Source organism: Lissotriton helveticus, chromosome 11 (assembly GCF_964261635.1).
Source record: "Lissotriton helveticus chromosome 11, aLisHel1.1, whole genome shotgun sequence".
Taxonomy (NCBI): domain Eukaryota; kingdom Metazoa; phylum Chordata; class Amphibia; order Caudata; family Salamandridae; genus Lissotriton; species Lissotriton helveticus.
In genome coordinates this window covers 127,991,906-128,017,677 of record NC_136072.1, presented here as the reverse complement: position 1 = coordinate 128,017,677, position 25,772 = coordinate 127,991,906, and the positions used below count along the sequence as shown (strand labels likewise).

The following is a 25,772-nucleotide window of genomic DNA, read 5'->3' as shown; positions in this document are numbered from 1 at the left end:
AATGAACCAAAGAGAACTAATTCTAAAACAGTAAATACTTGGATAACAATCAATCAAATGGAGAGAGAAGCAGGCACGACGGATTACAACGGGGGCAAAGGCCTGCGTTAACTACCTTTCACTATCTGCAAAGAGAGAGTACTCCTAATAGAAATGAGGGGGGGGGCACCATTCAAAGCAGATCAGTGTGCATAAACACGAAAATGTTTTCACTTACCACGTACTTGACATTCGACAGCTTATGATATTTGCTATTAAAAAACCATTGAAATTCACTGAAAAAACCATAGGTTATAGACCATATATAGTTAGGAATTAGCATTTACAAAACCTTGAAAATTCACTGAAAAAACCATAGGTTATAGACCATATATAGTTAGGAATTAGCATTTAAAAAACCTTATTTTACTCACACAAAACCATTGAAATTCCATATATAGTTAGTTGCACTAACTATATATCGCGCACCCGCAATCCACTGCTGATCATGTCACATATTACATCATTCATGACATGGTCAGTGACATCACTGATGACATCACTGATAACAACATCCAGTGATTATGTGTTTCTGTAAAGTTTAAATATGTTTTACATATTGAAGAATGAGTGGATGTATAAGTGTCTGAATGAAGGTTTTAGTAGGTGCGTGATTGACTGTATGAGTGAGTGATTAAATGCGTCTTACTGAATGCACGGGTTAGTGACTAAACTGTCTAAAAGTGTGCATCAGTATGTCTGTTGTTGTGCAAGCTGCTGCACGTGTTGATCAGTAGCTATATAAGTAGCTATATGGGTTATTGATTGGTTGCACAAGTATTTGTATGGGAGACTGAGTGTGTGTATGGCTGGCTGGGAGGTGTGTGACTCTGTGCAGATCAATGTGTACTTGTATCAGTGATTCTATAAGAGAGTAACTATGTGTTAGTATATGTTTCAAAAATGTAAGGTGTTCTGTGTTTAACTGTATAGATGAGAAAATGGAAGTGTGATTGATTCTTTTCAGGACTGACTAGGTGTGTGAGTAACTCCATGGATGAGTGGCAGAGTGTGAGTGTCTGTATAGGTGTATGAGTGCATATGATAGTGTTGTAAAGATGAGTGATTGTATGTATGAATGATTGTATGAGTGAATGTGTGTGTAGACATAGGAATCAGTGAGTGCGTATGTAGTAACTAGTATTGGTGTGTCAATGGTTTCAAAAATGATACTCTCTATTTAACACTGGGTGTAACGGAGGTTATATTAGAGTGTGAGGAGATGCATTGTATTATCACATGAATGATATCATCAGTGATGTGATCATTGATGTCAAGTGAGATGTCATCAGTGATGTCATTTGAGATGTCATCAGTGATGTCATCAGTGATGTCACTGACCATGTCATGAATGATGTAATATGTGACATGATCAGCAGTGGATTGCGGGTGCGCGATATATAGTTAGTGCAACTAACTATATATGGAATTTCAATGGTTTTGTGTGAGTAAAATAAGGTTTTTTAAATGCTAATTCCTAACTATATATGGTCTATAACCTATGGTTTTTTCAGTGAATATATATATATATGTATGTATATATGTATGTGATCAAGCGCTCTGGGAAGCGCAAAACGCGTTGTGATGACTGGGAACAGCGTAGCTAAATAAATCACTTTTTTGCACCAATTTTGGGTTTGTGTCCGTACTTGCAGCCTGGAGAAAGCTTGTGCCGTGCCGGATTATCCTTGGAATATATATATGAATGTATATATGTATATATATATATATATATATATATATATATATATATATATATATATATATATATATAAATATATTACCTACTGGCGGTCGCCAGTAGGTATATATAGTTAGGATTTTTTCTCTATGGGTTTTTTGAAAATTCTATGTCTAATAACTTTGGCGTTTGTGGACGGAATTGGCTGAAATTTTCAGGAAAATGGCACATTTTGTTTCTGAGCAGCCCCTGAAAATTGGGGGGGGGGTTCGTCCAGGGGGGGTCGAGAAAAAAGGGGGGTCCCAAAACGTGTTTTTAACATTGAGTTTTCCATAGGGCGGTTGGCCTCACTTTTAGCCCGAACGGCTGAATGGATTTGCACGAAACTTGGCAAAATTGTAGGGACTGGTAGCCCGATGTGCCTTTTGTAGGTCTCAATATATGTGCTACAGTGAATTTTGAGAAATTAACGTTTAAAAAAAGATATATATCTGTAACAGCGGACCGGGCAGCGCTCCAGGACGCGTACTTTTCGCGCAACGGAGCTTTGTGAAGCGAAGCTGATTGGTTCTCCGGCGTCTGTCAACATTCCAAACAGTCCGTAGCGGCCGCCATCTTGTCTCTCGGTAGGATCGAGAGACAAGAGGAGGCCAAAGCGAAGGGGCAAATGACCATAAGGGGGAATAGTAGATCCTCGCTGACCCCCTAGGTTTGATGTGGAGGTTTTAAAAGGGCCCCGCGGGGCAAAAAAAAAAAATAATAATAATAATCGAACGGCTGAATGGATTTGCACGAAACTTGGCAAAATTGTAGGGACTGGTAGCCCGATGTGCCTTTGCTAGGTCTCAATATATGTGCTTCAGTGGATTTTGAGAAATTAACGTTCAAAAAAAGATATATATCTGTAACAGCGCACCGCTTCGCGTACTTTTCGCGTTACGGAGCTTTGCGAAGCGAAGCTGATTGGTTTTCCGGTGTCTGTAAACATTCCAAACAGTACGTAGCGGCCGCCATCTTGTCTCTCGGTAGGATCGAGAGACAAGAGGAGGCCAAAGCGAAGGGGCAAATGACCATAAGGGGGCATAGTAGATCCTCGCTGACCCCCTAGGTTTGATGTGGAGGTTTAAAAAGGGCCCCGCGGGGCAAAAAAAATAAATAATAATAATAATCGAACGGCTGAATGGATTTGCACGAAACTTGGTAAAATATTAGGGACTGGTAGCCCGATGTGCCTTTGCTAGGTCTCAATATATGTGCTTCAGTGCATTTTGAGAAATTAACGTTCAAAAACAAGATATATATCTGTAACAGCGCTCCGCTTCGCGGAGATAAAATTATATCTGTATTACCTAGCTGTTGCTAACACCAGTTAGCGACGGCTAGTAGGAGATAGCGACCATCTTGGGCCCCACTTTGCATGTGAGTGATATTTATCACTAATGACATGCAAAGTGGGCATGCCAAGATGTTAGCGACTGGAAACAGTCGCTAACATCGCTATCTCCTATTATCAACTTTTGGAAATATTCGAGATAAGCGCGAATATCTCCAAAAAGTAACAGCTGCCCTGAGCAGTGCTTAGCCATGTTATGCAATGGGAGGTGGATAACATGGCTAAGAGCATTAGCTCGGTAATGCATGAATATCGCTGAGTTTTCAGCGATATTAATGCATTGCGGTCGTTTTTTATCGTATTTGCGATAAACCTTGATAATAGCAAGGTTTATCTGCGATAATTTCTGACGGTAAAAAAATCTTTGCAATGCATCGTTAGGGATAAATATCGCTTAACTTTGGTAATATGCCCCAACGTCTGTTAACGTTCGATTCGAAGGAAATCAGGAAGTGTTGAAAAACATTGTCTGCGCCATCTTGTCTTTTTTCAAATGCCACACTTTTGTCGTGCACGGCAGCCATTTTAGATGCCTTGACCAGACCCACTCTGTGCACGCTGTCGATCCTTAGCATGGCTCCCCACCCTCGCAAGCATCTCACCCAGGCAGTGGTCACCCCCGCTCTCTGTCTTATGCATGGGTAATAAACCTCCCCCCATCTGCGCTGCTCTTCCCTGAGAATCACACCCTGTGCCCGCCCGACACCTCCCTTTCGCCCTATTCACTACCGCACCCTCTGACACTCCTTTTCCTCTGTGTCCGATTGTCCAGGCCGGTCCTAGGCTATCAGCTAGCCCTGCAGATGTAGTTTATGGCCACAGCTGTAAAGAATCACCCCTCTTCAAAGGAGTTATAGCAGATCAAGGCCCACACTCGATGAGATCCGTCACAGCAGAAGCGTTGCTATTATCTGAAAACCATCCTGTATTGTGATTGGGGAGGGGACCGAGCGTGAAGCGGAAGATTCCAGGGATGACTCTTTGTACATCAAAGTTTTTACAATTATGTGTCACATTAAAAATATATAGCACTCCGACAAAGTAGTAAGATTATAAAACTTTAATAATTTATAAATATATACAAGAAAACAAAAATAGTAATAACATATAAACATTTTTAGGGAAAAACAACGAAGTAGCGGTCGGCTGTGCGAATAGTCCCAATGCAGCACAACGTCCAGATTTCCGGCGTGGGGCGTCGCGGGGGGTGGGTCATCAGTAGCAAACTGTTGTGCGAATAGTTCCAAGGCAGCAGAACGCGCCGAAATCTAGATGACACGAAAGTGATGTCTAGTAAGTTGCCACCCAGCAAATAACGGCGTGGGGCGTCGCGGGGGGTGGGTCATCAGTAGCAAACTGTTGTGCGAATAGTTCCAAGGCAGCAGAACGATGGCACCAAGGTGATGTCCAGTAAGTTGCCGCACTGGTTTTGGTATCCTACAATGCTGCTCCGAATAACGGCGTGGGGCGCCCCGGGGGAGGCGGCGTGAACGGGCCTCTCCAGGTGGAGTGTCATCTGTTGTAGTGGGGCGCCCCTTTACCGTTTCAGTTGCCATTCCGTCCGTTTTTGGTCCACTGTGTCAAAAGCCGCAATTCAGCTGAGTTGCGCCCACTCTTGCGGTGCAGCGATAGGCGGCTGTCACAGGACTCTCAAAATGGCGGCAGGCTCTTTCCTTTTTGGGCCTGGTCCACTGAAATGGCCCTGGGACACCTTGGAAATCGGACGCTTGTCTGCTAGGTCTTGGACCCCATTCTCGAAAGCGTCCCCTCCGCCTTGAGAATTCATCAAAAGTTTTGGGGGCCCCGACTCCTGCAGGCTTCTGGTGGGGAGCGGCTGCCATGATTGCTCGCGGAATGACCACGACGGAGCTACGAGATGGTGGTGCTCTCATGCTGACGCCAGTTTAGTTTGAAACATCCAGAAACAAGGTGGGGCTTTCATCGTTTGGGAAAAAAAAAAAAGTTTTCATCCAATGAAAAGTGTTGTTTTTAGGTCATATGATCAAGCCTTCCATCATTAGGAAACCAAAAGTAAAATGAACCAATGAAAAGTTTTATAAACAAGTCACATGACCTGTTATGCGGCATAGGGTATAAAATGCGGAGAAAATACGTTGGCACGTGAGGCGGCGTCAGTAGCGGACCGATGTGCGAATAGGCCGAAGGCAATACAACGCGCCAAGATCCGGATGGCACCGAGGTGGTGTCCAGCAAGTTGCAGCACTGGTGTGGCCATCCTACAATGCTGAAAGTCGGCGTGGGGCGCCCCGTTGGCCTGTGAGTTTGCGTCAGTAGCGGACCGATGTGCGAATAGGCCGAAGGCAGCACAACGCGCCAAGATCCGGATGGCACCGAGGTGGTGTCTAGTAAGTTGCCGCACTGGTGTGGCCATCCAACAATGCTGAAAGTCGGCGTGGGGCGCCCCGTTGGCCTGTGAGATGGCGTCAGTAGCGGACCGATGTGCGAATAGGCCGAAGGCAGCACAACGCGCCAAGATCCGGATGGCACCGAGGTGGTGTCTAGTAAGTTGTCGCACTTCTGTGGCCATCCTACAATGTTGAAAGTCGGCGTGGGGCGCCCCGTTGGCCTGTGAGATGGCGTCAGTAGCGGACCGATGTGCGAATGGGGCCAAAGGCAGTGCAACAATATTTTCTGACTGACACCACAAGGCGCTGAGATGCCAAGATCCGGATGGCACCGAGGTGATGTCTAAGTTGCGGACTGATGTGCGAATGGGGCCAAAGGCAGCGTAACAATATTTTTTGTATGGAAGATACCACTAGGCGTTGAGATGCCAAGATTCGGATGGCACCGAGGTGATGTCTAGCAAGTTGCTGTACTGGTGTGGTCATCCTACAATGCTGAAACTCGGCGTGGGTCGCCCCATTAGCCTGTGAGATGGCGTCAGTAGCGGACCGATGTGCGAATAGGCCGAAGGCAGCACAACGCGCCAAGATCCGGATGTCACCGCGGTGGTTTCATAGTTGAGAGGCACTTCATCTGCAGTGGGGCGCCGAGATCCGGATGGCACCGAGGTGATGTCTAGCAAGTTGCTGTACTGGTGTGGTCATTCTACAATGCTGAAAGTCGGCGTGGGGCGCCCCATTAGCCTGTGAGATGGCGTCAGTAGCGGACTGATGTGCGAATGGGGCCAAAGGCAGCGCAACAATATTTTCTGAAGAGAAGACACCAAAAGGTGCTGACATTCCAAGATCCGGATGGCACCGAGGTGGTGTCTAGCAAGCTATGCAGTTGAGTTGTGTGCGCACTTGCGGCGAATAGGTCGAAGGCAGCATAACAATGTTTTTTGAATAGAAGACACCACAAGGCGTTGAGATTCGGTTACCACCGAGGTGATGTCTAGCAAGTTGCCGCACTGGTGTGGCCATCCTACAATACTGCTCCGAATAACGGCGTGGGGTGCCCGAAGGGGGGGGGAGCCGGCGTGAATGGGCCTTCCTAGGTGGAGGCTCGTCTGCTGTAGTAGGGGGCCCCTTTACCGTTTCAGTTGCCATTCAGCTGAGTTTCGGCTGCTCTTGATGCTACAGCGACAGGCGGCTGCAAGAGGACTCTCAAAATGGCGGCCTGTTCTTTGGATTTGGGCCTGGTCCACTAAAATGGCCCTGGGACACCTTAGAACTCGGACGCTCGATTTTTTTTTCCTTTCCTGTACATGCAAAAAAAGGTAAATGCCCGGTACGTTACACGCTTCATCTGCCACGATGAACTCTCCAGAGGAACCGAAAAAAAATATAGTTGTGGTAACTATACCATGCATCGTCATATGGAGAGGTGGCACCAATTAATTATAGTGCTGCATAAAAGAGAGATTTGGAGGAGAACCCCTGACCTGCTAGTACATTCATCAAAGAAGTGGCACTGAGAGCTTCAGAGGCAAGGGAAACGGTCCCAAATATTTAGAAGAACTTTGGAAAGATTAAAATGACATGTTTAGATTGTGGCAAATTAATTTCATGTGGACAGATGAGTGTTACTCTAATAAATACAGCATATAAACATCATCATAGTCGATGGTTGGTAGAGACATTTTGACTATATCCTGGACCTGCCCGTCCTCGCCCAAAATGGCGCCGGAATAAATGGGACTCGTAACTCCTTGTTGTGTACTGGTTGCAGAACCTTGAAATCACGAGATACGTATGCAGTTTTGAAGCACATGGCGGGCGGGGACGAGAATTGATTGACTATTTCGACATCCCTATTGATATTAAGTTCTGATGTGTTATTGATTACTGTACTGTTGAAAGTTCGAATTAACGTCACCCATGGTACTTGCCCGCAAATGTATATCTAGATAATTTTATTGTAACTGGCCCTGTCGTATTTTAATTATAAAATGTACGTCCACCGATTCCGTAACTGTTAGACACCTTAGTTCTTGCAACCTAATGGCCCGCCCGTTACGTTCCTCTACAGTGTAAATGTCTATTCATCATATACGATTACAGTTTGCTCTGTGGCAGGCCCACGTGGTTATAGGCTCGTATTTGTATAATGAAATTTTCACAATAAAGGTTTTTAAAAGAAAACATGGTAGTAGTATATACATTGGTAAAGTTTTTAATAATAGTGACTGTTTTAGAATCATTAAAAGGCAAGTGAAATAAAGCAGACCAATTACATGAAGGGTAAAAGGTATAATACGAAGGAACGCAGTAAAGATAAATGGTCAAGGGCTGTTGTGTTTTCTATTCCTGCAACATAAAGTGATCGATAAGAATCTCATATTCAGGCGTATCGGCGACTAAGACAGCAGGTCGACCCTCTTTTGCTCAACGGCTCCGTCATGGGACGAAGAAACGCTCTTTTTCTCGAAAAAAGAATATATTTTACTTGCAGGACAGTTGTAAAATTTCCGGGAAAGTACATTAGCCTGGAACATTATAACATATATTTAAGAAAAAATAATGTTCGGAAGTAATGAAAAGCGTAATTTTTAGGTCATATGACCAAGCCTTTCATCATTACAATAAGAAAAGTAAAATGAACCAATGAAAAGTTTTATTAACAAGTCACATGACTTGTTATGCTTACGTTACGCGCTGCGCGCCCCGGATGACTTCCGGATGCGCTAACGCGGCGCGTCATATGACGCATTACGCGACAACGCAGTTCCAGAATATAGTCAAAATGTCTCCACCAACCAGCGGTCGGAACACAACCCCTTTCAGCAGGCTAAATAGTTCTGTTAAATGACAACAGAAGGGACAGGCAACAAGAACCATCAGTCAAAGAGGGGAGGGCTAGTTCTTCTCTACCGGGTTACATTGGGGCGCTACCGGAACTGATCGAATTGGGAGTCTACAGTGTTTCTGGATGTTTCAGACTGAAGCTGGGGTTAGCATGAGAGCAGCACCATTTCGTAGCTCCGTCGTGGTCATTCCGCAACCAATCATGGCAGCCGTTCTTTATCGTTATTTTGGGCGGGGTGGGTGGCGGAGCCGAGCTGTTTTGCAGCCATCATTGTGTGGAGTTCAGTTCATCTCACTAGTTTTGTATTTGTCATGAGGGGTTGTTCCTAATGTTTCTATTTTAGCGAGGTCAAAAAGAGATCCCATTAGTGGCCTACTGATTTTGCTCGATTCCTTTTCTTTTTTTTTACACGATTTTTCGTTATCTGCAAAGACTAAACAGAGTATTGCGACTCTGTGTTTGTTTGTAAATAGAGAATGAACCAAAGAGAACTAATTCTAAAACAGTAAATACTTGGATAACAATCAATCAAATGGAGAGAGAAGCAGGCACGACGGATTACAACGGGGGCAAAGGCCTGCGTTAACTACCTTTCACTATCTGCAAAGAGAGAGTACTCCTAATAGAAATGAGGGGGGGGGGGCACCATTCAAAGCAGATCAGTGTGCATAAACACGAAAATGTTTTCACTTACCACGTACTTGACATTCGACAGCTTATGATATTTGCTATTAAAAAACCATTGAAATTCACTGAAAAAACCATAGGTTATAGACCATATATAGTTAGGAATTAGCATTTACAAAACCTTGAAAATTCACTGAAAAAACCATAGGTTATAGACCATATATAGTTAGGAATTAGCATTTAAAAAACCTTATTTTACTCACACAAAACCATTGAAATTCCATATATAGTTAGTTGCACTAACTATATATTGCGCACCCGCAATCCACTGCTGATCATGTCACATATTACATCATTCATGACATGGTCAGTGACATCACTGATGACATTACTGATGACATCTCAAATGACATCACTGATGACATCACTGATGACATCTCATTTGACATCATTCTTGTGCTAATACGATAAACCTCTTCAGACTCTAATATAACCTTAGATACACTCAGTGTATACAGACACTCACACACTGCCACTCATCCATGGAGTTACTCACACACCCAGTCAGTCATGCAAAGAAACAATCTCACCTCCATTTCTTCAACTATACAGTTAAACACACCTTACTTATTGAAACATATACTAACACATATTTACTCTCTTATACAATCCCTGATACAAGTTCACAATGATCGATACAACCACTCACTCATTCAGTGGCTCTCATGCACAGTTATTTATATATGCCAACTCTCACATGTACTGTGTTTTACATATGTACTTACTATGACATGTAGCATTGAGATATCCATTCACTCATCAATACACTCATGCACACAGTCAACTGCCCATGTAGCTGTTTCCACATGCACTCTTGAACTCATACACCTAGTGAATAAACTGCTCACACATCTATGCATAGAGTCACACACCTTCCAGCCACCCCCACACAAACTCAATCTCCCATAGAAATACTTGGGCAACCAATTAATAACACATATAGCCTCTCGTATAGCTAATGATCAACACATGCAGCAGTTTACAGAACAACAGACAAAATGATGCACAATTTAAGACAGTTTAGTCACTAACCCATGCATTCAGTGAGACACATTTAATCACTCACTCATACAGTCAGTCACGCACCTACTAAATCCTTCATCCAGACACTTATACATCCACTCATTCTTCAATATGTAAGACATATTTTAACTTTACAGAAACATACAGTCACTGGATGTTGTCATCAGTGATGTCATCAGTGATGTCATTTGAGATGTCATCAGTGATGTCATCAGTGATGTCACTGACCATGTCATGAATGATGTAATATGTGACATGATCAGCAGTGGATTGCGGGTGCGCAATATATAGTTAGTGCAACTAACTATATATGGAATTTCAATGGTTTTGTGTGAGTAAAATAAGGTTTTTTAAATGCTAATTCCTAACTATATATGGTCTATAACCTATGGTTTTTTCAGTGAATATATATGTATATGTGTATATATGTGTATATATATATATGTGTGCCAAACGAACTCCCAATTCCACCGCAGAGAAAGCTTCAAATCAGGACACGGACCACACGGCAGGTTCCAATTTAAAGTGCTTTATTCTCCCTTCTCAGACAAACATACACGTTTCGGCGAAGGGTCTTGCTCACGGGAGCAAGGCGGCTTCGCCGAAACGCGTAGGGTGTTTTCTTTGGCTTTTATGCGGAAATAAACTTTCATCTGTAAGCAGACTTCTGGATTGGTGACGTTATTACTACGTAGAGTGCATTCGTACTTTGTTGTACGGTGAGGTATATATATATATATATATATATATATATATAAATATATATTTATTAAAAAAAAAATATATATATATATATATATATATATATATATATATATATATATATAACTCCAAAATGCTGGGTTATTCCTCCCGCCTCCTGAACAGAGGGCTCGTCGACGGACGGACTCCCAGACACAGTCAGTCTGATAACATAAGACTGCCTTTCAAAAGAAATGCAGACGCCATGTCTCCGTGCACCAAAGTTGCTTTTAATTGTCAGCCGCAATTGTTGTGGTTCAAGCATTCTGTGCAGCGGAGCAAACAGTAAGGTTAAGTTTATAAATTCAAATATGAAATTATCGATATATTTGTCTGTATTTTAAATGCAAGGGCTCTATATATGTTTTGTACTGTGGAGGCCCTTACTGAAAAGTAAATGCAATTATGAATGGTAAAACAAACTGAAGGCAACTACCAGTCTTTTTACCCGTTTTATTGTTGTAGGCATCACGTGGTGTATTGTGAATCATGTTAAAATGGTGGATAAACTTTATGTAAAATTGTTGGTGAAGAAGCCGGTGTTACCAGCGAAACGCAACAACAATTGCGGTTGACAATTAAAAGCAACTCTGATCCACGGAGACACAGCGTCGGCATTTCTTTTGAAAGGCAGTTTTATATATATATATATATATATATTGATATATATTGATATATTGATATACATATATATATATATGTATATATGTGACATAGTGTATTTCTTTTAACTTTAGTTGCTTATTTCAAGAGAATTTATCAACCTTATGTAGCTTTTTTTTAATTTCTAATTAACTCTTCTTTAGATCAATTATAACATATTAATTTGATTCTGATGCCCTATCTTTTTCCACTACTTAGTATAACATGTTTATTTGTCTTTCTCTTTTCTTCCATCATTTTATTTTCTGTTTGTTTCTGTTTTTGTTTTCTCCTAAACTCAAAATTCGCATTTTCCTTATATTAACTCTTAACTTCCTCTATGAACCTATGTAATCTATTGATCATTTGTAATCAGATTTATTATTCATTCTAGTTCTCCGTCACTGCTTTTATTTATCCTGTGTTTTATTGTAGTTCATATACTATTTTATACTATTTTACATGTGGTAATGAAATGGTGCACTATCCCAGTTTATTGATAACTTTGCACCTGAGTAAAAAAGGGAAACTTAACCCTTTTTATTACTTTATGATTTTTTGCTATTCACAAAGGAATTTCACGAATAGTATCATTATGACTGCGGGTTCTCTGCACTCATAGGGGAGACTTCACACATAAAAAGATATTATTGTCCTGTCTTTATGTGAGGAGTCTCCACCACTTGTGCGGAGACTGTATAGTCGTAAAGATACTACTCGTAAAATGTATTTGTGAATAGAAACAAATCAGAAACTTATACAAAAGTCTAATTTAACTTTGTGAATCAGCCCCAGTGTGTGCTTCCAGGAGACAGTATCGAGTGAACATCCAACCCAGGCTTCACCCCATGCCACATGAAAGCCTGGGGCTTTTCAAGGCTTCAAAAAGCAGGAATCTTAAAATTAGACTGGTTACTGGTTGACAGAAGCAGTCTGTGATGTTTAAGGTCACACAGACATCAATGTTTATGATGCGAAACGTTAGTAAAGGAAAATGTTCCTTATCTTTTGGAGTTCATGGTTGGATGCCTACAGCCCAGCATTCATCTAAATGCAATCTGTGTTATTTCAATAAAAACTATTAAACATAGAAATGTGGGTATAAGCTACTAAATGAAAGATGTCAAGTCATTGCTGTTTTAGTGGCTTAAGGATCACTTTTCAAAAGAGATAACAAACAATACAAGAATTTTAGGCCATAAAGGACTATGGGCACAAAATGGGTGAAGCCCTTTGATACACCAGCCACTTGTTCTCAGCTTAAAGCATTTCATTTTAGGAAAGGAAATTCAATACATTTTCACTCACATGGTGAGAATAACAAGGTTAGTTGTGGACCAAAGTTCAAATTATATGCAAAAGTGTCATGCTTTAAATTTGTTTGCAATTCACACATTGTGAGTTTACACTTATATATTGATTTATAGATTCTTATTGTTATTCTACCATGGTATAAAATTATATGGGGAATATGCCCCCAGAGCAGAGAGTTGATCAACGTGAGAACACCAACAAACCTCTGCATGGATTGCTATTTAAAAACTTTTCCATGGTGGTATAATTTCACCCAGGATGCAAATGGAGAATTGCTCTTGTCAAGGGCAAGAAAAACTATTAAATTAGGGAGTGAATTGAGAAGGAAATATAAATGTAGCATGTCCAAACGCACTTTTTCAAAGTGTAAATATGGGTAATGTACACCATGTACATTTATGCATATTATTACTTCTGGAACACTGTGACTGTTTCAACTTCCAAGGGAAACTAATAGAACTATTTAAGATTTTGAAAAAACGACTTCTACTCCATATGTAGGTTCCTATGCATGGATACCTACCTTAGGGTATGAACAGAGTTTGCAATGGTTTGTACTGAAAGTAATGGTGGAAACTTGAGTTATATTGGCATAAATGGGTCCTCTAGTGAGATACAAGGTCTAAGTCACCGTAAAAAGAAAATATTTATTTTCAAAATGACAAGAATAGGCTACAGTTAACAGCTAAGAACAATAATGTGTTTTCTTGCTTCAACAGCACCTTGGATACTGCAAGGGAAGCCAAATAAGCAAACTTGGGGAGGATGGAGTATCTGTTTCCTGTGAAATCTATGAACCCAAGGTACTGTATACTCTGCGTATATGTAATAAATAGTCTCAGATGTATACATATCAAGTGATGGTAATGCGTAACTGATATAAAACAAATGATGGCAGCCATTCACATGACACCATTCTCCCATGTAGATGTGTCATGATCATTGTTCAAGTGATGTAAGAATAAATTGAAATGTGGAAACCTAAAGGTGCATGAAGTAATTTTCCAAGACAGGATTTACTGTAATATCCTGAGGGAAGATAGGGAGGCTTTAATGTTCCCTATAGAGTTACAAGAAAACTGAAGGAGAAAACATACTGTCCTACCTTTCACATGTGTGAACAGGAAGGAAGATGGCATCTATGTGTCTGTAAACTTGGCCTATGTGGTGAAAAAGGTAAAAGGAATGCTCAAGAAAAAAAATGGTTGCAGAATAATGATGGAGTATCTCAAAGTAGCTTTGTGTCCGCCTCTGGGACAAATTGTAACTCCCTGGTGAGGTATAAAAAATGGTTTGAGTTTCTGATTTGCAGTGTAGAGAATGGAAAAGTGAAGGATATGACTAGTTGGATTTTATCAAGGGTTCGATTCTGTTGCACACAGAAATCAATAAAACAAAGAAAGGAATATACTGGATGGTCCTCGTGCCCATGATCTGTTATTCTGTTTGTACATTCAACCCATAAGTAAGTGAAGTTGTTTTGGTGTTTGATTTAACTGAGGCATCTTCAATTTCCCAGTGCATAGGTTTTCTTTGCTGTCTAGATTAACCCTAATACTTGTAAAACCATGTATAGTTTCCCTCTTTATGAAACCCTTCATAAAACCTTACTAACCTTCCGTGGATTAAGACTACAGCACTTGAATTGGTCATTTATTCATCAGAGTAGCTGTAGGATTATTATCCATAATATGAATGCTAACTTATTGTCCAGGTTATTGTACATATTGAAGTATTACTTTATTATTCTTACCATCTACTCACACTGACAATATGCTGTAGTCAATATCATGGATACGATATATACAAGATGGAACACCATCAGGGTGATTTGTTCTATTTGAAGCCACAGTGGAGATTATTTTATACTTCTTAATTATATAAACATATTTAAATACATTATTTTACACCAAAACATCAAAGATCCAATTAGCAGAACCAGAGTGATGAATTGTTAAAGTTTAAGGTAAAAACTAGCGTCTAAAAGATTAAAGCACCAACCGCTGACATGTACTCTCGCTAGACAGGGTCAAAGTCAAATAATATGGTGCGTAGAAACACGGGTTAGATACAAGAAGTGTATTGGAGCCAGCCATACTTACCTTCAGACTTAGAAGAAACCCCATGGAAAAATGTCTGTGAAGGTAAAGTTCAGCAGGACAAGACTACGTGTCTGAGGAGACATCGTCGGGGAGTCACTAAATGAAGGTGTGGTGAAGATTTCAACGTTTGGACTTAGGGCCTGATTACGACTTCTCCAGTCTGACCCCTGTACCACAGAGGCAGCAGTCTGAAAAAGACCGCTGAGTCCGCGGATTCCTGCCTGCCGTATTACAATGCAACCGCTGGTACTGCGGCAGTGTCAATGCCAGCAGTGTAGTTATTTCTGAATTTGTTGATGCAGGTGTCTGTATATTTACACACAAAAAATGTGGAATATATACACATGCATGAAACATTAAAATATGCCTTGTGCTAGTATGTACCGTTGCTGGAGTGTGGACCATATGTGCACAGTCCAGTCGATGGGTACACATAGCACAAAAGACTTACCTGGACTCCAGCACCAACAGGATAGTTTTCATAAGGGTCAAGGTGCTGATGTGAAGGGGGTCCTGGAGGAAGGGATCCAGGTCAGAGACTGCAGGGGAGAGGAGGAAATTGATGAGACTGCACCACAAACCCATTGTTTCCGATGACTCGAAGTAATCGGCCGGACCACCACAGTCGACTCATCAGAAAGCCAACTCATACTCGGTATGGCAGTGAAGTTCTCTGTAATGCCCTGTGGCTTCTGTTTTCCCCCACCGCCATCTGGGAGGTCGGAGATAAGCTTTCAGAGTTGGTGGTTCCCCAACGGTCTGTCGAACGACAGACTGATGTACTTGAAATTTGTCGTCAGACTGCCAACAGCGCAGCGTTGGGTCCAATGCCGATACAACCACGGTAGTTGGGCCAGCAAAGTTGTAATCAGGCCCTTAGTCTTTTTTTGGGAGTTGAAAATCTCTAATTGGATGAAGCTGCAAGCTGTACCAAACGAGGGCTCCACAAGGACAGACCTTCTGTGAAAGACCGCTGAACAGGATTTCCTGCTGTGGAGAAGTACGTAGCAGGTGCTGCTGAAAAAAGTCAAGCTGGCCAGAGATTGACCTTGGGCGGATCGACAAACAGGTAGGTCCCAGTCTCCTCTCAGTTCTCAGAGCACTTTTTAGCACAAAAGATTTTGATTTTTGCTATCCGGTCACCTTTAGCACCACTTCCAAAGGTCTTGTACTGTAGAGGCACAACTTGGCTGGGTCCATGTGCAGATTCAAGATTGTTGGAGCCTTTTCTGTCCCTGAAGCTCTGATTAGAGGCCAGCCAACTAGTCCTTGGAATCACTCTGGTAGTTCTGGGTTCAAAGAGTGGAATAGGGCTCAATCAGAAGGGCAGGCATCTGAGGGTTCAAGGCAGGCTTCAGGTAGCAAAGCAGTCCTTCATGGTGCAGGAAAGAAGTCTTCTGATGTACACAGCAGGCCACAGCCGCAGCAGTCCTCAGAGAGTCCTTTTGCAACAGTCCAGAAAGTGAACTGAAGATTGGGTTTGAATGTCCTATATTTATACCTGGTGCCAACTTTGAATTAGGAATAAGTTTCTAGAGCTTATAGTAAAAGTCCTTGGGATTTCCTGCCTCCCCTGCCCTGGCTACAGCTTGGCTGCAGGAACTATACACTAGTGTTAAGTCCTTTGTGTGAAGGCAGGTCACAGTCTATCTATAGTGGAGAAGTGTGGCTCAATGGTTAGACTGGCAGACCCTGATGCAGAGGTCTGGCCCGGGACCAAGGTTCAATTCCTGCCTCGGCGGGTCTTGGGCTCAATTTCCTTGGACCTGATAATTCTCGCCTCGGTGCCTATTCTAATCATGGGTCCCACTCTGCAACTCTGGGCAATAGCTTGCTTAATCTCCACAACGGCCCCAACAGCGCTGGGATGCCTGGCTTCACCTTGGGGGTGCCCAGGAGTGGGCATTTCACAGGGAAGAGCCAGGAAGGGTTCCACAGTGGTATGCGTACAGCGCCAAGATGCCTCAGGGTATAAGTGCGCTATACAAGTACGAATTCATTTCATTTAATTGATTTACAAGTGGGGCTAATTTACACATATGTTTGCATGTATTTTTAAGTTTTGTGGGGGGCTGCATGGAGTGCAGCAGCCTCCTACAAATTCTTAAACAAATTAATCCTATGTTTCCAGGGGTCTATAGAATATGACCCCAGGAAATGTATATCCCAGAGGTGGAGCTTTTTCTATTCTGCTTTGGAAAGCAGGGACCCCTTGTGCTTGGTTTTATGGCTGCATTATGTGGCCTGAGGAGTGTAAAAAATGAATGATACATGGTACATGGTTTTCTTTTACTATTATTGCTTTATTGAAATGTTTATTGATAAAACAAATAGACTTGCCATATATCTACTGAAAGTAATGTACATAAAAAAAGATCCTAGATATTTACTGAAAAAAACAATGATTAACGCGACGTTATAGTTAGGTGAAAATGTCAGTTAAAACATACTATTTTAAACTACACAACACTGAAATTCACCAGTTATAGCTATCTCAAATAACTCTAGGCCATATGTAAGAATTTTAGGGATTGCAAGTTCCTATTACGATTCTTTGTGAATCGCAATTAGGAAATTGCAATTCCCAATGTATGAAACCCATTGAGTTTCATTTAGTGATTCCTAATGGGGGTCACAATCGACTTACCTTTCGAATATTAATGATGCGGGACGCAATTTGCGATCCATTAGGAATCACAGCCATCACAGGGATGGTGGCCTGTAGGGTCCCGCAGACCACCAAGTATATGATTGCATTTTAATAAAGCAGACCGTTCTTTTTTAAATGCAGCCTGTTTTCCTTAAAGGAAAGCAGGATGCATTCACAAAGAGAAGAGGAAACTTTGAAGTTTCATTTTTTAAGAGCTGTCAATAGTCCATTAAACCACTGTCTGCTCTTAAAAAATAGTTGGTTCAGCATTCACAAAGGGGGAGTGGTCCTGTGGGATCCCTTCCCATTCGTGAATGGTTACCACCACTCTTGAGGTGTCCGTAAAGAATAATTGATTTGCCACCGTAATTCAGTCGCAAAACATTCATACATACCACTGCAATTTGGTATTAGGATGGGACTTCCTTAACATGCCCCTTTCACATGCCAAATCACTAAACACAGAGTTGCTATTCAGTAACATGTTACTGAATCGCAATGTGTGCTCTGTACATATGTAAAAGCATTTTTCCTGTCGCTTGCAGACCAAACAAATGCTTTTGTATGTATGGCCCTATAACTTTCACCCTAAAGTAAGTATAACTTGCCCCCTCGCCATGCACTGCTAATTACCTAACATAAAACATCACTCATGACATGTTCCATAACATAATTGATAACATATGTTAAGACATCAATGATAACGATGCTGTGTATGGCTCTAGCTAGAATGTGTCCCAGAATATGTCCCTTCAGGTGACCTTTGTACCAGATCAAGAGCTTTCGGGTCAATGAGACACTCCTGAGCATTGTTGTTGGTAAAGTTGTCCATGTGCATCAGTGGTATCTTTACCCAAGTCACTACCTGAATATTATGACCCTTTATGCAGCTTGAATATCCTTGCATGTATATTTTACATTGTTTTCTATCAGTATCATTGCTAGTGAGATGCAATATGTCACTGTTTTATTTATTTATTTATTTAAAGATGGATGGTTCTATGTGGGACCCTTTTTTAGATGGTTTAATTTTCTGATTGCCTCTGAATCTTCATCAGGTGTTGTAATTATAATGTGATGAAGCCTGCACTCAATACTGTTTTGTGGGCTTCAAGTTCAAGTTGTAGGTGTGGCAGACATTCATATTTATTTTGCAGTTTGCCGAAAAAGAGTGAAGCTTTAGATGGTTAAGAAACTGTGGAAGATAGATGTTTGAGAATAAAAGTGATTATTAAGTAGTGAGCCTATATGTGAGGTTCTCGTTGAAGCGTGGCTACTTTTACTTTAAAATTCATTGTAGAGAACAGGAAAGTTTCTGTTAAACTTTCTATAGGTAAAGATTATGCTAGCATGTGTTGAAATGCAGGCAGAATTTACTTTGATGACACAAAAGGACTTGTTACCCACACATGCTGTATTGTACCTAGGGTAACTTTACATTACATTTACCGAAGGTTTGTGTATTCTAAATAGGATTTTAGATGTTTTACCTATTGTTCAAGCAATTATGGGTTTGCCTTTCTATTGATTTGTGGGTAATTGCCAAATTCTTAAATCTAATCTGTGGCTATACTGCCAAACAGAGCAAACTACACTAAATGGAAACTAACCCACTGGTGTGTCCAGCAATATGTTAAAATATTATAATATTTATTTGTGTAGGTCATTCCAATGTGCCAGAATATGCATCTCATCCATGAATGAGCTGCTATATCCCAGTGTATGGTATACAATTGTTAAGATGAAGAAAATGTTCATAATTAATTTAGAGTTTGTCTTTGAGTCATTGTCAAAATTAATTTTAGGTGGTGGGACAAGGCAATCAGTGGTTACAAATGTGGAGGATGGGAGCCTTCTACCATTATTGGTTGTTTTATAACAGCACCAAGTACACCCACACCACCCTTGGCGCTCAGTGTAGTGAGGGTGAGAGGTCCATGGTGTCTTAGGACTGTAGCTTTGGAGTAAGAGACTCAGACATTAAGCAATTAAATGAAAGGTACAATGAGTGAATGTCTAAGACACAAAAAAGGATAACACACCAAAAAGGATGAGAAGGTAAGAATAAAAAGATTATCTCACTCTCTTGTAACCCATATATGGGTTAAAAGTGCCCTCACCCACTAATGGTTGCATACTTTATCATAGGACATGCTACAACACCCCCTGCATAAGCAACACAAAGGGTGGAGCAATGATTTTTTGAAAGATTCAAAGAAACAATATTAGGGATCCACCGTGCATTGTTTAGTTTACACTACCTTATAAATATCCCTATCAGTTTATTCTGGGTCTCCTAGGTATGGTTAAAAACTCTCTTGGAGATATTATTGCTCTATCATCTCTTTATGCTATCATCATGTTTTGGCCAATCATCTATCGCCACTTAGGGTCAGTAGCCTTCACGATTGCTCGCTTCCGTTTATTAGTAAGGTGTATTGATGCAATGTCATGCAGTGACCTTACTTGTCTCCTTAGTTCATGAGACCAGAAATTTAACTTGTTATTGTATTGCATCTCTGAACCCTGTGTAGGGGTGGGGCATTGTCCTGTAGTCACACATTCGTCGGGGCCTGAAGCCACCCAAAGTGCAGCTCCCCACCCTCGAAGTGAATGCCCAGCCACTGCTGTTTTGTTTATTTAAACATAAGTGGGAGAAGATGTAGCATAACAGTTAGGGCGGTGGACTTCAAATCTGGGGAACCAGGTTCGAGTCTCGGCACCCACGCTCAACATCCTGTGAATCTGGGCAAATCACTTAATCTCCCCGTGCCTAACAAAAAATGAATGTGTCCTCATGTAATGCAACTGGTGCTCATGTAAAGCACTCTGATACCTGATTTCTGGTCAAGTTTGTGCTATATAAAACTTTGAGAGAGAGAGAATTTCACCAAAATGCAATTTGACATATAGAGAAAAAGTAGCTCTATTTGACTGCACACTAAGAGTGGGTTAATTTCACAGATCAGCGGAAAGTCCTATAATTAAGCTCTGGTGCAGACTCACTATATGGAAGTAGAGTACCTTTCCCGTACTTTATGACCAACAGGTCAGCCTCTAATCTTTGACTAGACAGTTCTTGAATATTGGCTGCAGTTAATTTTCTAAGTCCTATCAAAAATGTGTTTATACCATACAGAGTCATTGTTTCATATTCTTTGATGATTGTATCACTCAGAACTTCCAAATGCAGCTATGTAGCTGTTGAACTCATGGGTTGAGCAATTTTGCTCAAAGTCACTGGAGCTTGTTTCAGCAGACCTGCCAGGTCCTCTCCCTCTTGGTTCTGTGAAGACTGCAGTAGCTTGGTAAATGTAGTTCTGACAAACTGATCTATCACACGTGGCGGGGATTCCTTTCGCTCTGGTCTCTGGCACTGGAGTGTGCTCTTTGGGTACGGAGAGGACAGAGTCAGTACAAGTCCTTTGTCTCCCTCCATAGCAGTAACTGGAGCAGGCGCTCTGGTTGGTTATTATGTATGAAGTTGGTCTTTGGTCTATCTTCTGTCAGCTAGAAAGACCTTGAATCTCTCAGGCTCACTTTGGTCAACTCCGGACACATTCCTTAGGCATTCTGCTTCTTTTGGTCTGCTTCTCTGCCTAGAATCTGTATCTGGGCTTCTTTTGGGCAGACAACTCATGATGAAAAAGGCACTCACTTTTACCCACTCTGTAGGCGGGGACCCTCATGTCTCACAGCTCACAGCTTCCTTTTGGATAACTTCTGCAGCTTTCTATTCATATACTACTTATTGACCAGCTCAGGTAACGTTCTGCATATACGTTGTGCCCAGACTGTGCACTGGTGTCACCATCTATTTGTCTACCTTACACAACGAATAGTTTGCACTGCAGAAGTTATCAAAAAGGGATCATCCCTAGCTAGTTCCTGAACAATAGACAGTTGACCCACAACCCTATATGTAAATTATGTATAAAACTGGGAAACACACCTTCTCACTTGACGTCAGTTCCAAGATATTTCACTAACCAAGGTAAGGAGTACTCCAGAAAGTAATCAAAGAGGTGCTGTGATCCAGGGTTGGTATTACTGATAGCCAGTCTCCCAGAGGACAGGAGACATCACCTGAAATTTGAACCTATTGATAGAGAAGCTGCCGGAGACATAAGGCTAACCAAATAAAAAAGCAGATATCAAACGTTGCGTTCTGACTGTTACCATAACCCTAGGTGCATAGAGTACTTACAGTCATGGTGCCAGTACTTCCGCAAGGTGTCAATAGCAATCATTTTTCATTATATCTGTTATAACTGTTGATTAAATGGTAAAGATACCCAACATATGTTTTGAATTTCAGCATTAAGAATAAACAAGTGACACATCCAAACCTACAGGCCAGAAACACAGAAAAGAAAAATGTAGTGTAGTTTAACTTTATTTTTTCAAAAACAAAATTTAGATGGAAACACAATTAGGCTTTTTGGTGAAGAATACACTAGTTAAAAAATATTTTGAGCGAGGAAGGAAGATTTGTCACTATGAAATGGTAAAGGAAGGGCGAGTCACCACTTTCTTTTTTGGCTATCAACCATTCATTGTTCAATGTGTTTAAAATATTTTGTGGGTTACATTTTGACCAACCCGCATGTTTGATCAAGATTTATGACATTTGGAATTTTCGATACTAAACAATATTCATAGGATTGATTTCTATCAAAAAGCAGGATAAACACATCGAAACAGGTTTTAATCTCACAAACAGAGTGATAGCTACACCATAAAAACCAACATTTCAAATTAAAAAAAGGCTTGGCATTTAAAATAAAAAGTAGCCATACTTATCATTTGGGTTAAGGGCTTGTATTTTTCATTTACCTGGTGCAGTGTCCACAACCTGCAGTTTTTGATTTTATAAAAGTATGTAACAATGTAAAAAGTAATACTGAGAATAATTAGGCATATAATCATATTAAAATTGACAAGCTGTCATTACTACTGAAAAAAACATCCCTCATGTTTCCATTATTTTGTGTTTGTTACTATTACAGAAAATCGGTCTTCCACGCATGAGACACCATGTTCATCACAGTAAAGATCATGTGAATGTTCACATATTTCATGAATTCGAATTTGATCCTAGTGGAAGAATTGTCTACAATCCAGAAGCCAGCAAAGATCACCATAAGGAAAAGCATGAGGAGAATCATGAACACGAATCTCCCTCTGGTGAACCTCATATTCACCCTGTCAAAAAACCTGTTGAAGGCTCATCTGCCAAAAGAATGGGAGGAAAGCCTATCCCTCCACCTCCCAGAGGACCTATTGGTTTTGTGGATTACTATGCTATGGTCAATGAAACTGATGTTTTTCCCTCTCCCAGCAATCCTGGCCCCTCACACCCCATTACTCTCCCAGGATCTCCTCCAGTTCAAAGGCATGTTGGGCCAGAACAACCTGTTGTTCCAGGTTTTATTGGACACTTTCATGATCCAGAGCCACAGCCATTCCCCCATCACCCTTCAGATTCAGCAGGCTGTCCCTCAGATCCTGACCCCAAGTTGCCCCCGCTTTCACCCTTATACCAAAAACATTGAATGTTGATGTAACAAATGAAATTAACACATAATGTTTATTCCCTGTAAAGGAATAGTCTTTCTCAGTAGAATAATGTGATTACAGGGCCTTGCGAGTTTTGTCAGTACTGGATGATCAAAATCAATAAATGAAAAAGAACATATTTTGTTGGTTCCATTTTTTGCTGTGGTTATATTCCTCTTTTATTCCCTTTCAACTGTTAATTTATTTTTTCAAGACTTCTGCTGGCACTTCTGTGCCATAGTATATGTGATGAAGACCACTATGTCAGGATTGGGATTCGACAATTAACATTATTAAATCTGATACCAATGTAATGCACAAAAGGAAATAGTTTTATGTGCACAAATAGCAGACATTTCTCACCAAAGTCCACTTTATTCATTTTAGAAATATCAATGGCAAAGTTGCTTATTCTGGTATTTGCACATGTCACCTGAAGACAACCAAGGTAACATGCTGTCTAAAAGGGACCACCCTATCTGTTTTGAAAGTAAAATTAACACAAGTCAAGTTTGTGATAAAGTTGTAGATGCTCTAATTAACTAATTAGGAGGGGTGATGCACAAGATCCGGACTGTCTTCAAAACACCTTGTGAGCCTTCTTAAGACTTCTTGAAAGGCAGGATTCCATGTTAAAATGTCATGGTTTTATTAAAAAATGTAGTCATTACAGATGGAAACACAAGGAGATGATGGACGGAGTGCTGAAACTTTTTGAACACTCACCCCAGTCACAGATCTGGGTTGAATCCATGATCATTCTTTAGCTCACTTTGCCACCTTAGTTCAGACACAGCTATATGCAAATCAGTCTTGACCCTGTCCCTCATGGGAACAATCCAGGCTGAACTGCCAAGCCATGTCTTCCCTGGACCAGAAATAAGCATCCTGGGACCGGTTTCGGCCAAACAGCCCTCATCAGCCAGGCTTGCTTGAATCCAGTGGCAAAGTGAGCAAGGGACCCATGTCTGGGCATACCCTGCCAACTTAGGGCAAACAATCAAAACACAAGGAGATGATGGGCAGAGGGCTGAAACTTTTGAAAAACTCAGCCCCAGTCACAGATCTGGGTTGACTCCATCATCATTCTTTAGCTCACTTTGCCACCTCAGTTCAGACACAGTTATATACAAATCAGTCTTGACCCTGTGCCTCATGGGAACAGTCCAGCTCGAACTGCCAAGCCAAGACTTTCCTGGACCGGAAATGAGCATCCTGGGACCGGTTTCGGGCAAACAGCCCACATCAGCCAGGCTAGCTTGAATCGAGTGGCAAAGTGAGCAAGGGACCCACGTCTGGGCATACCCTGCCAACTTAAGGTGAACAATGCAAACACAAGGAGATGATAGACGGAGTGCTGAAACTTTTCAAACACTCACCCCCAGTCACAGATCTGGATTAAATCCATCATCATTCTTTAGCTCACTTTGCCATCCCAGTTCAGACACAGCTGTATGCAAATCAGTCTTGACCCTGTGCTTCATGGGAACAATCCAGCCCGAACTGCCAAGCCATGTCTTCCCAGGACCGGAAACAAGCATCCTGGGTCCGGTTTTAGATATTACAGATATCAAACGGTATTTAGTTAGTAAATCATGAATTAGCCCACACAAACGTCAAAGTTATGTACTGCGAGAGGACAAACATAAGGTGAATCTCTGAAGAAATCAAAACAAGAACCAAATATAAAGCAAATAGATAGACCAACATATAGCCCCCTCTCTAATGAAATCCTGAAAGATCTACGAAATATAGCAGTTTTGATAAGGTTTCGTTTCAACAAACTGAAGCCATACACGTCATTATTGGTTATGGCATGACAGGGTTGTTACAAGACATGGATCATTCAATATTCTAGTTCATAACATATTTCCAGCAACACCTACGTCCACCTACATTTCATTGGTTAGCCTATACATTCCTAATTATTTAAATGAATCGGCATGTTTATATAACAAAGCAAAACAGTATTGGAACATTGTAATGTTTGGAACTTCATTGAAAACAATGGACTGCTCGGGGCTTCTAATGCCTGTTAGAAGTTTGGAGCAGCAGCATTCCAGTGTTTTACAAAGGCCACATGAGGCCCGAGGGAATTTCAAGTCCCTTGGGCTCCATGAGGCCCTTGTTTTACAAATTAGAACATTCTGCCCTCTAGGGGCAGAATGCTCTAATAGCCTTAGAGCCCTTTGCAGCGTTCTCTACCGGCCAATGAAGGGTGGAGCAGACCTTTAACGGCCTGTAGAGCCTGCTACGGTGGGCTCTAAGGCTATAGTATGTTCAGCTTATTAATGACATACACTGAGCCTCCGTTGGAAACCCTAAAACGTTACAGAATAAAGAACAACTTGAACACTGCTTTCTTGACAGAACACAAACTATTCCATTGCAGACTCCTCTGAGGGTTTAACAAAAAAAAAAGATTTTTATTGATTTTCATTGCAACAAAACATAAAGTCATTCTTTCATAAAATAAAGCAGCATAACACATCACAGTAGCACCATAGTTACCAATTATATATTTAAAGACATCAATTCGCCTTTTCTGAGTTGCTGACACCCGGCCCCTACCATCCACCCCTAAATCAACACATGTCATCCGAGTCTCAATCACCATCTTCTCTGTCCGGAGGAGGTTCCCAAATATTACCTCTATATTTATTCCTGCCTCCCAAATTGTACTCCACTTTTTAGGACATCCTCTATTACTGAACACCTCTCTCGCTG

At 41.2% G+C, this 25,772-nt stretch overlaps 1 protein-coding gene across 1 annotated transcript in view; it reads left to right on the top strand.

The window, feature by feature from the left end:
* The window catches only part of LOC144792049 (histidine-rich glycoprotein-like), a 102,066-nt gene extending 78,882 nt beyond the window's left edge, over positions 1-23,184 (top strand). The window contains exons 6-7 of the mRNA XM_078666911.1: positions 13,454-13,537; positions 22,496-23,184. Coding sequence (XP_078523037.1) covers positions 13,454-13,537; positions 22,496-23,041 — 630 coding nt within the window. The 3' untranslated portion in view covers positions 23,042-23,184. The remainder of the gene's footprint in view (positions 1-13,453; positions 13,538-22,495) is intronic.
* Positions 23,185-25,772: the final 2,588 nt, after the last annotated feature.